At 35.9% G+C, this 15,000-nt stretch overlaps 1 protein-coding gene across 1 annotated transcript in view; it reads left to right on the top strand.

Moving 5' to 3' along the window:
* Positions 1-15,000, top strand: part of LOC144960023 (uncharacterized) — a 117,572-nt gene that overhangs the window by 48,221 nt on the left and 54,351 nt on the right. Inside the window, exons 16-22 of the mRNA XM_078892966.1 lie at positions 1-99; positions 3,156-3,239; positions 7,004-7,309; positions 8,489-8,713; positions 9,897-9,980; positions 10,605-10,949; positions 12,122-12,328. The exon at positions 1-99 is cut by the window's left edge and continues 78 nt beyond it. Of these exons, the coding sequence (XP_078749092.1) occupies positions 1-99; positions 3,156-3,239; positions 7,004-7,309; positions 8,489-8,713; positions 9,897-9,980; positions 10,605-10,949; positions 12,122-12,328 (1,350 nt within the window). The remainder of the gene's footprint in view (positions 100-3,155; positions 3,240-7,003; positions 7,310-8,488; positions 8,714-9,896; positions 9,981-10,604; positions 10,950-12,121; positions 12,329-15,000) is intronic.

The following is a 15,000-nucleotide window of genomic DNA, read 5'->3' on the forward strand; positions in this document are numbered from 1 at the left end:
TCAAGCCTGGGTATCCAGCTGGAATACCAAGCTGGTATAACCAAAACGGCGAGGTTGTTCTCACTGGACCATCACCTCTTGTTTTAAAATTCGACCAAAGTATGTATAATTATTATAACTAACCTCCCATTCTCAATTTCACTTTACATCCCCATTCATTATCATCATCATCATCATCATCATCATCATCATCATCATCATCATCATCATCATCATCATCATCATCATCATCATCATCATCCCTGGGACCGTAACATTTTATGCTGATGTAGCATAACACCCTATATGTGCCCGACTAATGTACAATGCAACTCATACATACATACATCATCATCATCATCATCATCATCATCATCATCATCATCATCATCATCATCATCCCTGGGACCGTAACATTTTATGCTGATGTAGTATAGCACCTTATAGGTGCCCTACTAATGCACAATGCAACTCATACATACATACATCATCATCATCATCATCATCATCATCATCATCATCATCATCATCATCATCATCATCATCATCATCATCCCTGGGACCGTAACATTTTATGCTGATGTAGTATAGCACCTTATAGGTGCCCTACTAATGCACAATGCAACTCATACATACATACATACATCATCATCATCATCATCATCATCATCATCATCATCATCATCATCATCATCATCATCCTCATCATCGTCGTCGTCGTCGTTAAACTGTTTTTTACCACTATTTGTACGTAACGGCTTATCCATATTTCTTTCCAGTAATTCTTTTCTCATTTATTCAAACCAGTTCTGTCTCTATTTTTCATTAGTGATTTTCACATGAATCAAACCTAATATACAGAGTTGCCTAAAAGAGTCAATCAAGCCTAACTATGAACTCGTTTAAATATTAATAAGATAAAATGATTGTCTATTACCATGAATGACTTAATAACTGTTTAACTATTTCTCAAAAATATAATTCAAGTTCTCTGGTAGTCATAATTTAATAGATCTTATCTTTGTTCTGAAGACATGATAGGATAATGTCAAATATGAACACGAGCATCCATCTGCTATGTTGAAATTTAGAGATATTTGTGTGTTTGAGAAGTTTAAATCACGTATATAGATAGTATGCGCTTGGCGAAGAAGCTCATAACATTGCCATCCGGAAGTATAACGGACCAACACACAAAACTGTGTGTAACCTTGAACGTTTATAGTCTGGTTCATACAGTTTAGTGAGAACTACTCATAAACGTGTATGGCAAAAAGTAATAACAAAGACCTGAGTGACGTCAACTGCATAATATCTATAGGGTTTTAATTAATCATTTTTAACAAGCTTATTGAGTAGTAATCATAAATGAAAAAGAATGCTTATTACCCCTATAAACGTTGATTTATTCTTGTATTAAACACCTAATCCAAAACTTGGAATTTGTTAAAATAAGGCAGAAGGATGCCAACAGAATGAATTGATTTGCAAATATCAACTATCTATATCTATCTATCTATCTCACTCTAGTTAGGTAATTACGTCATTGCCTTTTGTGCAGATCATTAAGCAAGATTGATGACTCATGATTGCTCATTTATGGATTTTTAATGCATACTTACGTCACAATAACATATAACATATAACAAAGAAAGTATTGGACTGGAACCCTCAGGGCAGAAGATCAAGGGGAAGGCCACGAGGAACATGGAGAAGAATTAAAGAAGCTGATATACAGAGAAGTGGTAAGACCTGGAATGAGATAAAAAAGTTGGCTCAGGATAGAGAAGGATGGAAACTGTTTGTCTGTGGCCTATACCCTGACCCAGGGTGAAAAAGGCAATGATGATGATGATGACTTACGTCACAAAGGAAACACATTATCATGAAAATAAGGTTAAGGATCAAATCAACATTGATCAGAACAGCACAGAATTACTGTCAAATCTAAAAATCGTATAATTAATTTTGAAAGACTGATATACGAGTAACCTGTAAAGCTTATTCTTAATTCTAGCATCCGTTGACTCAAATTAATACGAAGAAAATCTGTTAGATCGTAATATTCAGTCCTTTTTTACATTTGACTTTCATGAAGAGTATAATTTATTCTACATAATCCTTTCACATCCACAACAAAAATTGATGACGTAATATTAAAACTCTCTTGATACCGACAAGTAAAGATAATCTCTCTAATCTATTATTATTAATAAATAATGTCGGGGCTCAACATTTTTCCTTTAAGCCAATAATAAATGTTCATCATGGAGCACAGAATTACAGGCAAATCTAAAAATATAAAACATTACTATGATAATTATAATAGGTGACTGCTTGTTTCTAATAGCCTATATTTCTTCCCAAATATGGAGTGTTCTCCCCTAGTGATAGAAATAACAGATACGTGTTTAATGATATATGATTCTTACACTCTGGCGTTTGTAATTCCGAACGTGTTTCCAACCGCTGCATGAGTTTGCGAATAAGTTCGAATGCCAAAACGCAAGAGTGTAAGAAATCTTTTAGTCTACCGTTCAATCAAGTCTGATTTCCTTATCACTGAATGGAATACATAAATGCTCAAATATTGCTTGTTTCAAAAAATCTTAATTATATTTAGTGAAATTTAATATTTGATAATCTGTCACCAATTATTATTGTAAACTTGATATCAATACGCGTTATTATCTATGCTAAAAGAATTAATGATTTTAAAATATCAATTATTTATATAACTAACATCTCTCTCTCTCTCTATCTCTCACTCGTAGGTAATTACGTCATTGACTTTCGTGAAGATCATTCAACAAGATTGATGACTCATGATTGTTCATTTATGAATTTTTAATGCATACTTACGTCAAAAAGGAAACACAATAAGACTAAGGATGAACATTCATGAGTCATCAATCTTGCTTAATGATCTGCACAAAAGGCAATGACGTAATTACCTAACTAGAGTAAATGAGTAAATATCAATACGCATTATTATCTATAATGGGGGATAGGGTTATTAAAACTTCAACACAATACTTACATGTTTTCTTAGTGTCCGAAGAACAGATCATAGACATGATGGTACAATGTAGATTCCACTTTTCAGTATTGATAATTTATCTACTTTTCAAAGAATGATGTATTTTCTGTGTGACATATGACTGTTTCTTCCCCAGATCACATCAATCAAAATTTCACATGTCAAGCAAACTCGTCGTTTGGAACCTCCCAAGTACTAAACTATGTTGTGGCTCTTGTCTGTGAGTTTATTTACTTTTCACGTATGACCAATGTGCACTTATATTTGCATGTCTGATAACCGAAATTGCAATGGATTCGTGATGTATTTGTAATACTCCCAAACCAGCACAAATCATTGTCCAATACAACGATAATAAATGGGGCCTATAATTGCATTCGGCTATCATACCTGCAAATAGTGTACACATTGATATATACTTGGATACAGACAAAGGAAAATTTATTCTCTCCTCTTAAATGATAAGAAAAAGGGTGTCCATAATGTCTTTCTATGATTTCAATTACTTATTTGTCTTCAACAGTTATATATATATATATATATATATATATATATATATATATATATATATATATGAGTGTTGGTGGGTACTTGTAGGTACGAAAGTGCTCGACAATGGTGGTTAGAGCTAATATATAATGTAAATTTTCACTCACATTTTTTTGCCGAGACGACTCGTTTCTGTGTTCTTTACACTTCCTCAGTCGGCATAATCCCGACTAATCCGGATTATGCCGACTGAGGAAGTGTAAGGAACACAGAAACGAGTCGTCTCGGCAAAAAAATGTGAGTGAAAATTTACATTATACATTATATATATATATATATATATATATATATATATATATATATATATATATATATATACTTGCATCTAGTTTTTGTCACCCTCTAGTGAAAAGCCATGCCTTTACGCCCTTAATCATAGACCCACCTTACATCCCCACATTTTCAAAAAAAATCAAAATGAACTTTAAAACTTCATTTTTCTTTCCTTCTATTTTTGGATTAGCAACGATGCAACAGAATTACTTGGTCGACGGGATTTTGACCAATCTCCCACTGCTTGTCTCAGCAAATCTAGTTTATCCTATTTTTAAATATCCTTTAATGGTCTGGGCTATGGAAGCTTGTTGAACTACATTAGATGAATTTGTTTCATGCAATCACATTACACAAAAAAGATTTGTGCCGCCGAAAAAGAAAGAGAGAAAAATGATGCCTTTTAAATTCAGGTTGATTTTTGCTTAATTTGTTGATGTAATGTGGTTTGATGACTAACAGGCTGCTATGTACGACTTTTCCTTAGAACATGGCGAAAACCAGATGTAAATATCTGTAATTGTTTTAGTATAATAAGTCTTTGAAATCAGGGAAAGACTTTATGGAAACCCTGAATATAGTTTTTCTTCTTTTGGCAGATATAGAAATATATAGTCAGTCTTCTTAATAGTTTTGTTGTACTTCAAAGTCATAAGACCTACACAGCCCGAATATAACCCATTCCAGTACTCTTCATATAAATAATAATAATAACAACAACAACAACAACAACATTAATAATAATAATAATAATATAATAATAATAATAATAATAATAATAATAATAATAATAATAATAATAATAATAATAATAATAATAATAATGATAATAATAATAATAATAATAATAATAATAATAATAATAATAATAATAATAATAATAATAATAATAATAATAATAATAATAATATAATAATAATAATAATGATAATAATAATACATCTTTATTGTCCATAAATATGGCAATTTGTCATTTAGTTACACTTGTTATAACGTAATATGACTATTATTTTTTTATCAACTTTTCTATATAATTTCAATAGTAATCTAGATACACAAAGCAACAAAATCAAATACAATTACATTGTACTTTAACAAATCACTTTATAACACGAAAGGTAGCATTGCCTAGGATTGCATCAAAATTAGGCATTGGAATACGACCAGCAAATCATACATAAATTACTGCTTGAAACTCGAAGAAATTATAACAATAGTCAAACGGAGCGGAATTGTCAATGCAATTAACGTAGACAAATAATGACCTCAGAGAAACTTTAAGGATTGAAAGCAGTCAAAATGTTGTTACTGAGAAGAATGCTTCGTATTCGCTGGACAACTAAAAAGGGATATGAGGATGTTCTGAAAGAGGCTGGGTGGAAAAGAAAAGTAGTTTACATGGCAGGTCTAATTCCTAGGTCATGTAATGAGAAGAGAGGGGCTGGCAAATCTGAGTGTGACCGGAAAGTTAACAGGGAAGAGAGCCCCTGGAAGACAGAGAGCAAAAATGACGGATTTCCAGACAGACTAGACTGGCTGGGAATGGAAAGAAACAGCAACAACATCTGAACAACGGAAAAAAAGAGAGTGGAGTGGAGTGGAGAACTATGGCCTCGAACACTATGAGGCACGGCACGGCACAAGATGATGATAATACAAATAATATGGACGTTTTGGGTTTCCTAAATAGGGCTCACTAGTCGTGGCGAACTGCCCTCGCAAAGACGCATAGCAACTTAGTACTTACTTACTTCCTTAGGCCGCCCCTTGTGGCGCCCAACATGAGCCACAAGTCTTCGCCATTCTGTCATGTCCACCGTAAGCGTACGCATCTCCCGGGTGTTGTCCATTCCTGTGTCATCTAGCAGACAGTCAATGTAAGTTTTATTCTGCCTGCCTCTGCTTCTGATTCTCTGAGGTGGTTCCCATAGCAAAATACTGATTGCAATCTCCTCCTTGTGTCTCCAGCAGTGCCCCGCAAGTCCCAGTCTTCTCTTTTGTATCTTCGAGGTCACGGGGGGAGGTCACTGTAGAACTCTTCATTTGATATGTGCTCTTTCCAGCTTACATTGAAGGCCATCCGCAGCATACGGGTGTAGCAGCCGTCCAGATCATGAAGCTACAACCAACTTAGTAGCTGGTCTTTAATTCAGAAAAATGAGTGGAGCAGGCACTTATGTTGGTAACAACAAGAGATGAGGTGAGTAGGAAAGTGCCAGAAGACAATAGAGAATAACAATTTTTCGCGGCGGTGATGGGGGTTTGAACCCATGACCTCATTGGTACGAGAACTCCGCCTGGACGTGGATGGCTTATACGGTAGACTCACGCTCTCACCGGCCAGGCGGAGTTGTCTTACCATTAAGGTCGCGGGTTCAAACCCCCATCACCGCCGTGAAAATTTTTTAATCTCTATTTTCTTCTGGCACTTTCCTACTCACTTCATCTCTTGTTGTTAGTAACTGGTTCTAAACTATCGGAACAATGGCGGACGCCGTTATGAAATACTCCTCCGACGTGCATAAAAGTGTATCCAGAGGAGAATAACATTATAAATCTGATCATGATTTGACTTTTATACATTCTGATCACATGACATGTAAAAAAGTTCTAGCCAGCATGAAGAATAAAAAGTACCGATATTAAAACCAAGCTGCTCGATACTGGACGGGCGTGACGTCAGACTGTTGAATCCACGTTGTATTTAATTTGTAGTGGATTAGAACCTCTGGTGTCATCAAATTAAGTAAAATATGGTGCACAAAGCTCGTATGTAGACCTCAGAGTTTTAATCTGACGATCGTGAGAATCGAGACTTCAGAGGGTTGATCATCTGACCATCATTATAATGTTCACATTTTATTGAATCACTTGAATAGGACACCCCGAAGAAAACATAACATAACATAAAATAACATAGCGTGGCTAAAGGCTAAACTCAGACGCATCATTTTAATACCTTTGATATGAAGAATACAAAGTAATGTATCAATAATATCATTTATGAAACATTTAACCAATGAGTAAGGAAAACGTTACTGATCATATTGAAATCTTAGATAAAAGACTCTCGGTCGAAGTTTTATTTTTAGCAATTAAAATGTCAAATATGATATTTACTCATTTTATTTACATATTTCATTTTTACCATTTTATTCAAAGATGGACCATCCGCAATTGTGCCTGGGATCGAATATGTGAAGACGGCCGCCAATGAAATCATGTTTTACTGTAAGGTGAACGCTCTATTGTTTGCCCCAAATGTTACCACGGATTTCCGGATTTTGGAGTTCAGCACTGGCTACGATTTCAAATATCGGCGCTTGGGGCCCTTTTCTGAAAGCATCATAGATTTCTACCTGTTGAACACTACCAACCTCAGGGGGACTTTTACAGCGGAATGTATGGCTAACAATACCGAGGAAAGGTCCTTTGGTGCGACGTCCAGAATGCCGTTTAATGCTGAAGGTATTCACCCTGGCTGGGGTTTTCTGACCTCTTAACTCTCTCCTTACCAGCCATTTTCAGGACTTTCCTCAAAACTTCATACCCAACTAAAACAAAAATAGATTTTTTATCACTCAGAGCTAATAGCAGTAATGTTCATGCGATACATAATTTCGTTAGCGAAACGTGCACTACAACACATTGTTCATTTTCTGTGAATTTTATGATGTACAAAAGAAATTTGTTTAAGAAAAATGTTGGTTGTATCGTAACGAATGTGACGATTTTCCTATAGTTGGTAAGGAGAGGGTTAAGGTAGACTGGAGGTCATTAATTACCAAATATACGGATTTCAAGTGCATCTCTATGTCATTAAAACTAATTCAAAATGAAATTTGATTCCAGACAGCATCATTTTATGGATTTTGAAGTGTTATTTCACCCTTGTGAGGGCTCATTGTTGATTCTTAAAGTTAACTATATTAACTACAATTAATGAGTACAGGGAGGGGGGGGGGGCGAGGGAGAGGAGACTAAAGATGTCCACAATTTCAAAAATTTGTGATTGCCCATTTGCGTGAAGTCAGGAATTTAAACTTCCTTTCTATAAATAGAACAGCGCAAAAACTAATACCCTAACCAGTTAACGAATGTAATTTTACGCTGTTTTAATTATAGATGAAAAGCGTAGGCCCTGATATTTTCTTTTTAAGGGAGGAGGGGTGTGACAAACATTTCAAAAAGTGGACATTTGTGGTTTTCCCGTGTTACCTTCCATTAATATTACCAAAAAATTAGAAATCTTTAATTTTTCAAGAAGACAGAGCTGTACAGGATAATAATAAGGATTAGAGTTCTGGATCTTAGTTTTACACGCCTCCCATTATTGCGATATAACTGATCTGGGTATATTTTTATAAATATTATTGTAGCGTTTTAAAAAGTTTACAAACTGTGGAGTGATCCTCGACAATATTGGCGGTTTCCACATTAGGGAAAAGGAGAAGAAGAAGGAGGAGGAGAAGAAGAAGAAGAAGAAGAAGAAGAAGAAGAAGAAGAAGAAGAAGAAGAAGAAGAAGAAGAAGAAGAAGAAGAAGAAGAAGAAGGAGGAGGAGGAGGAGGAGGAGGAAGGAGAAAAGAAAGAAAGAAAGAAAGAAAGAAACTTTAAAACTTTATCAATCTTGATCAAATTATTTTCAGTTGCGCCTACAGCAAAATTCGTTGGCTGTAGCATGTATGAAAACGAACTACCGGGCACGAAGACGTGGGTGGATGTTGAAGAAATTATTTCTTGCCAATGTGAGCTTACAGATGAGGGATTCCCTGCAGGCCGAGTCACAGCTCAATGGGTTGACGGAGTCTCTGGAGAAGTCATCAGTGAAGGCCATCCTTCAGCTAATCTAAGCTATGTTAGAAATGACGGAGGTCAGTATTTTTTTATTGGTAAACGTTTAAAAAAGATAGCTTTTTTTGTAGCGCAATATCCACTAAACGTGATCAAGGCGCTTTACAAATTGTCCCTTACCAACAGCAACACGTAACATAAAGAACGAGACATGACCCTTGATCGGAAATAATAACATTTTACCCCCACAGAGACAACGCTGTTAACGGCCAGGTACCTGAGGACGGTGAGAGAATGTGAGAAAAGAGTCGTTTCCAAGGATCAACTATGCGCCGAGCGAGGCTCGAACCCAGCACCTTCCGATTCGAAAGCGAGTGTCATACCACTAGACCACATAGCGGCACAACGTTGCATGTCATCAATTTACTTTAAAAAAAAAAATAATAAAAGGGGGGGGGGGCGGTTTAGGAATATCTCTTGGAATAAAAATCTAATGAAGGTAAACTTTCAGCATTTCTCAACTATATTTGATATGAGGCGGTGTAAATTAATTTTATAATTAGCCAGGCCAAAAAACAATAATGGCCAGAATTAGACCTGGAAAAGCCGTACCAAACACCAGTTTTGTAAGAATCAAAGAGAATACCCCCCACCCACCCACCACGCCCCCCCCTCTCTCTCTCTCTCTCTCTCTCTCTCTCTCTCTCTCTCTCTCCAGAAAAACAGGTAATGATATAATGACATGGAAATGCTTTATATAAAAATTCATACCTGCAAATATTTAATAAATTTACATCTTTATAATATTTGAATCAAGATCGTCATTATTTTCATCGATATTATAATTATTATTATTATTATTATTATTATTATTATTATATATTATTATTATTATTATTATTATTATTATTATTATTATTATTATTATTATTATTATTATTATTATTATTTATTATTATTATTATTATTATTATTATTATTAATATGATTATTATTATCATCACCATCATCATCATCATCATTATTATTATTATTATTATTATTATTATTATTATTATTATTATATTATTATTATTATTATTATTATTATTTATTATTATTATTATTATTATTATTATTATTATTATTATTATTATTATTATTATTATTATTATTATTATTATTATTATTATTTATTATCATCATTATTATTACTATCATCATGAGTATTATCATTGTTATCATTATTTTTATTATTATCAGTATTACATTAACTGCTTTCAGATTCCTCTAAGATATTCAAGTGCCAAGGAAACAGTACAGTAGGCCCATCGGATGTCCCCTCCAGTTTCGAGATCGGTTATATCTGTGAGTATTCGTGACTTGTCTCAAACTGGAATCATGTTAGAGCGACGTACGTCTTATACGAAAGAATCGGATATAGAAAACATGACTATATATTCGGAATTACATGAATTAGTAAATATATTTTATCTACGACATTTTGGAAGTACAAGTCCTCCTCCTCCTCGTCCTCCTCCTCCACCTCCTCTTCCTCCTCCTCCTCCTCCTCCTTCTTCTTCTTCTTCTTCTTCTTCTTCTTCTTCTTCTTCTTCTTGTTCCACCTCCTCCTCCTCTTCCTCCTCCTCTTCCTCCTCCTCCTCTTCTTCTTCTTCTTCTTCTTGTTCCACCTCCTCCTCCTCCTCCTCCTCCTCCTCCTCCTCTTCTTCTTCTTCTTCTTCTTCTTCTTCTGCTTCTTCTTCCTCTTCCCCTTCTTCTTCCCCGAATCTTATTTTCTTCTATCGAAATCAAAGACGCCTCCGCGCTCAGAAATTTTAGGAGACACTGAAAACATTCATATTCAGGCAAATTTTTAGTGGTAATAGTATTTACTTCTTGTGTTGCCTATTGTCTTTGTGTGTGTAACGACTTAAAGTTTATTTTGCCGGCTTTATAAACACCTTATCACATTACCTTACATCACATCACCAGATGGTCCAACAAGTGTCTCCATCGTAGTCCCGGACACACCAACGTTTAACATTACTACGTCTACACCTCCTGCTAACGTAACCGTGTACTGTGCCATCCAAACTGACTACAACCCATCAGTTCTTGTCAGGCTTATCGCGACGGACAAGTTTGGAGCCATATTGATCACCGTGACGGAACCTGATGACGTCATTCCAATGCATGGTGTCAATGTGTCACGGAGGTCTTTTAGCTTCCCAGCACCCGTTGACGGATTGAATCAGCCTGCTCTGGATATGAACATCAAATGTGAAGCTGAAAACAAGTTGAACCGCAGTAAATCAGCGAAAGCTGAAGCTATGTTAGGTAAGAGTTGGGTATATGGTCTTGTGGTATGATACTCGAATCGGAAGGTCCTGGGTTCGAGTCTTGCTCGGCGCATAGTTACTGACTTACTTACCTATCTTCTTGGTTCCTTGGTGGAACATAAGGCGCCAACAATGTTGCTCCAGGCATCTCTGTCCTGGGTCAGCCAGCTCAGCTCAATCCATGTCTTTTCAGCCCTTTGGCTTCATCTCTATTCGTCATTAAATTTCAATCTGGCTCGCACAAGATATGATGTCTTTTTGTTCTTCTTGGCGTTTCTGTAGCGTGGTGTTTTTTACATAGTGGGATGTTGGCCCAACGCACAACCAGCGTTATGGTGTGTTGCTTCGTACTGATAGGCACCGAGATAGACTCCCCGCCGCACTGTGTTGTCTTGAGAAAGTCAACTCGTCCTAGCTTATGCAGGGCTGCACTGTGGCTGAATTCTGGGTTCTTTCAGCCTGCCAGACACTTTTTTCATTGGAGAAAAATAAAGCAAAGTGTATTATATATATATATATATATATATATATATATATATATATACATATATATATTATATATATATATATATATATATATATATATATATATATATATATATATATTAAACTTTACTTCAATACAATAGTATTGTTCAGCCCGACATAACACGACCGGGTGGGGTTTCTGACCTCGATAGTGGGCAGGGAGGTTATTTGCTGCGTCTTCTATATCCCTATATCTGTTTTTAAACATGCTTTCTGTCTTTGTCTTGGAATGAGTTTACTTGGTTTTGCCCTGGCCCTGGCCGGATGCCCTGGCAGGGAAGGAATCAGTCAAATGTATAGTTAGGGTTTTGGAGATGATATTTTTTGTCTTGAAAATCATCTCTCTGTAACGATGTATTCCTCTTAGTGTGTCAGTTTTGGGTGATCTCAACCTAAGTACACTGATAGTATGCTCTTGGAAACTAAATCTGTTCCTATTTGAACCAATTTCCTTTTTTCTTACTTTTCTCGAGTGCTTTAATTATAGAATTCTAGAAAATGACATTACCCCAATGTCTTCTGTTTTAATGGAACTGATATGACCTAAATGTGTTGTAAATTCCGTAAAACCTTTTTAATTCAAACCCCAAATCGGAATAATAAATTGTGAAAATGAGTTATGAACAACATTTTTTTCCACAGACATGCCCGCCGTGGAGCTCATAAACTGCCCCCCTAATGTCAATGGGACATGGTCATATGATGTAGGATTATCCAAGAGAAATGCAAACTGTACATGTCGGCTTTCCAACCGAGGAGTTCCAGCTGGACAAGCGAGATGGGTTGACGGCGACGGCAATGAACTCGTGACGTCAGACACAAAAGCTGTGCTTGAAGTGGACACTGATGGTATGTCTACGTGATTTGTATACAAATAACGGTGATATATATATATATATATATATATATATATATATATATATATATATATATATATATATAGGGGTTTGGGTTCCTTGGTAGAACATAAGACATATATATCAACGTTATTTGTATACAAATCATATATATATACATATATATATATATATATATATATATATATATATATATGTATATATATATATATATATATATATATATATATATATATATATATATATATATATATATATATATATATATAACTCAAGCTAGATTTTATATCTACAAACTGTCCAAGTGCTCCAAGAAACTGTCGAGCACTCGACGTAATTTCAGGTACATCCCCTCAACCAAATATATATTGAGGGGAGTTAGTTGGAATCGCACTTGGACAGTTTACATATATAAAATTAAGCTTCAGTTTTTATATAGGGCAAAATATCCATTCAACGTACTCAAATCGCTTTACAAGGGGTACATAGCCAACAGCAGCACATAACATGTAGGACGCAATCGGAAGCCTGTTAGGTGATTACAATATTTTTTCGGCAAAGAGAACACTGTTGACGGTCAGGTACTCATTTTACACCTGAACGTGGTGAGATAATGTGAGTAAAGGGCTATTTCCGAGGACTCGAATATGCCCTTCATAGGTGGATTCGAACATATCGATAGAATGAAGTTGACGTCACTCTGGTCTTTGTTATTGTTTTTTTTTTTGCCATCCATGTTCATGAGTAATTCTCACTTAACTATATTATCCAGACTATAAAAGTTCAAGGTCACACAGAGTTTTGTTTGTTGGTCCATTATACTTCCGGATGGCAATGTTGTAAGCTTCTAAGACAAGCGCATACTATCTATCCAAACAACTGTCATTCCACCAGACCGAATAGCCGCACAAAATATAGCCAGACTTACGTAGTCGTAGGGATTCTGATACCTCAGTAGGTATGGCAATCGCTTTACAAGCAAGGGGACCCAGATCGACCTAGGGAAACGTCAAGATTTTAATGAGATCCCCTGTCTACCTAGCAGTGATTGTTGTTGTATGTACTTTATCGAAGCGCATAGCATCACTGTTTTAACGAAGGCTACGCTGTGTTCCGTAGTTGTGTTCAACACAGTGATCACTGTTATGAGGAAATTCCGCACGCAAATATTTGAATAGCCTAACTGATTTCTACTGTAAAAAAACCAAAAAAAAAAACGAAACTCACATACCGTTAAACACATATTTAACAGAAATTGGTGCTATGTGTTAACCACAAAAAAACGTGAGCTTCTATATAGAGCAATATCCACTAAATGTGCTCAAAGCGCTTTAAATAGGGTCCCTGACCAACAGCTACGCGTAACATCTAGTACAAGGAATTGCCGCCTGTTACGCCATGTTACATTTTTTTCGATAGAGACAATGCTATTAAAGGCCAGATACACATTTTGCACCTAAGTTCAATGAGAGTATTTGAATAAAGAGCCTGTTCCAAGTTCCAAGGACCCAACAATGCGTCGAGCAAGGCTAGAACCCTGGACCTTCCCATCCGAAGGCGAGTGTCATACCGCAAGACTACATAGCCCCATAGTGATAACTGTTTTGAGGTTCATACGAAAACATTTGAAAGGCCCTTTAGATGTCTACTGTGAAAAAGAAAACAAAAAACAAAACAAAACAAAAATAAAATCTCCCAAAAAAACAACAACAAAAAACCTTCATATACCACAGAATACATATTAAACTCATGTAGGCACCTCTTTTCACTCATTAAGGCACCTCTTTTCACTCATTTAGGCACCTCTTTTCACTCATTTAGGCACCTCTTTTCACTCATTAAGGCACCTCTTTTCACTCATTTAGGCACCTCTTTTCACTCATTTAGGCACCTCTTTTCACTCATTTAGGCACCTCTTTTCACTCATTAAGGCACCTCTTTTCACTCATGTAGGCACCTCTTTTCACTCATTTAGGCACCTCTTTTCACTCATTTAGGCACCTCTTTTCACTCATTTAGGCACCTCTTTTCACTCATTTAGGCACCTCTTTTCACTCATTAAGGCACCTCTTTTCACTCATGTAGGCACCTCTTTTCACTCATGTAGGCACCTCTTTTCACTCATGTAGGCACCTCTTTTCACTCATTTAGGCACCTCTTTTCACTCATGTAGGCACCTCTTTTCACTCATTTAGGCACCTCTTTTCACTCATTTAGGCACCTCTTTTCACTCATTTAGGCACCTCTTTTCACTCATTTAGGCACCTCTTTTCACTCATGTAGGCACCTCTTTTCACTCATTTAGGCACCTCTTTTCACTCATTTAGGCACCTCTTTTCACTCATTTAGGCACCTCTTTTCACTCATTAAGGCACATCTTTTCACTCATTAAGGCACCTCTTTTCACTCATTTAGGCACCTCTTTTCACTCATTTAGGCACCTCTTTTCACTCATTTAGGCACCTCTTTTCACTCATTTAGGCACCTCTTTTCACTCATTTAGGCACCTCTTTTCACTCATTTAGGCACCTCTTTTCACTCATTTAGGCACCTCTTTTCACTCATTTAGGCACCTCTTTTCACTCATTTAGGCACCTCTTTTCACTCATTTAGGCACCTCTATTTATTAATATTAAACAGCAATTGGTGGTATATGTTTAGGTC

This window comes from Berghia stephanieae, chromosome 14 (genome assembly GCF_034508935.2).
Source record: "Berghia stephanieae isolate SIO BIC M18660-M18661 chromosome 14, UCSD_Bste_1.3, whole genome shotgun sequence".
Taxonomy (NCBI): domain Eukaryota; kingdom Metazoa; phylum Mollusca; class Gastropoda; order Nudibranchia; family Aeolidiidae; genus Berghia; species Berghia stephanieae.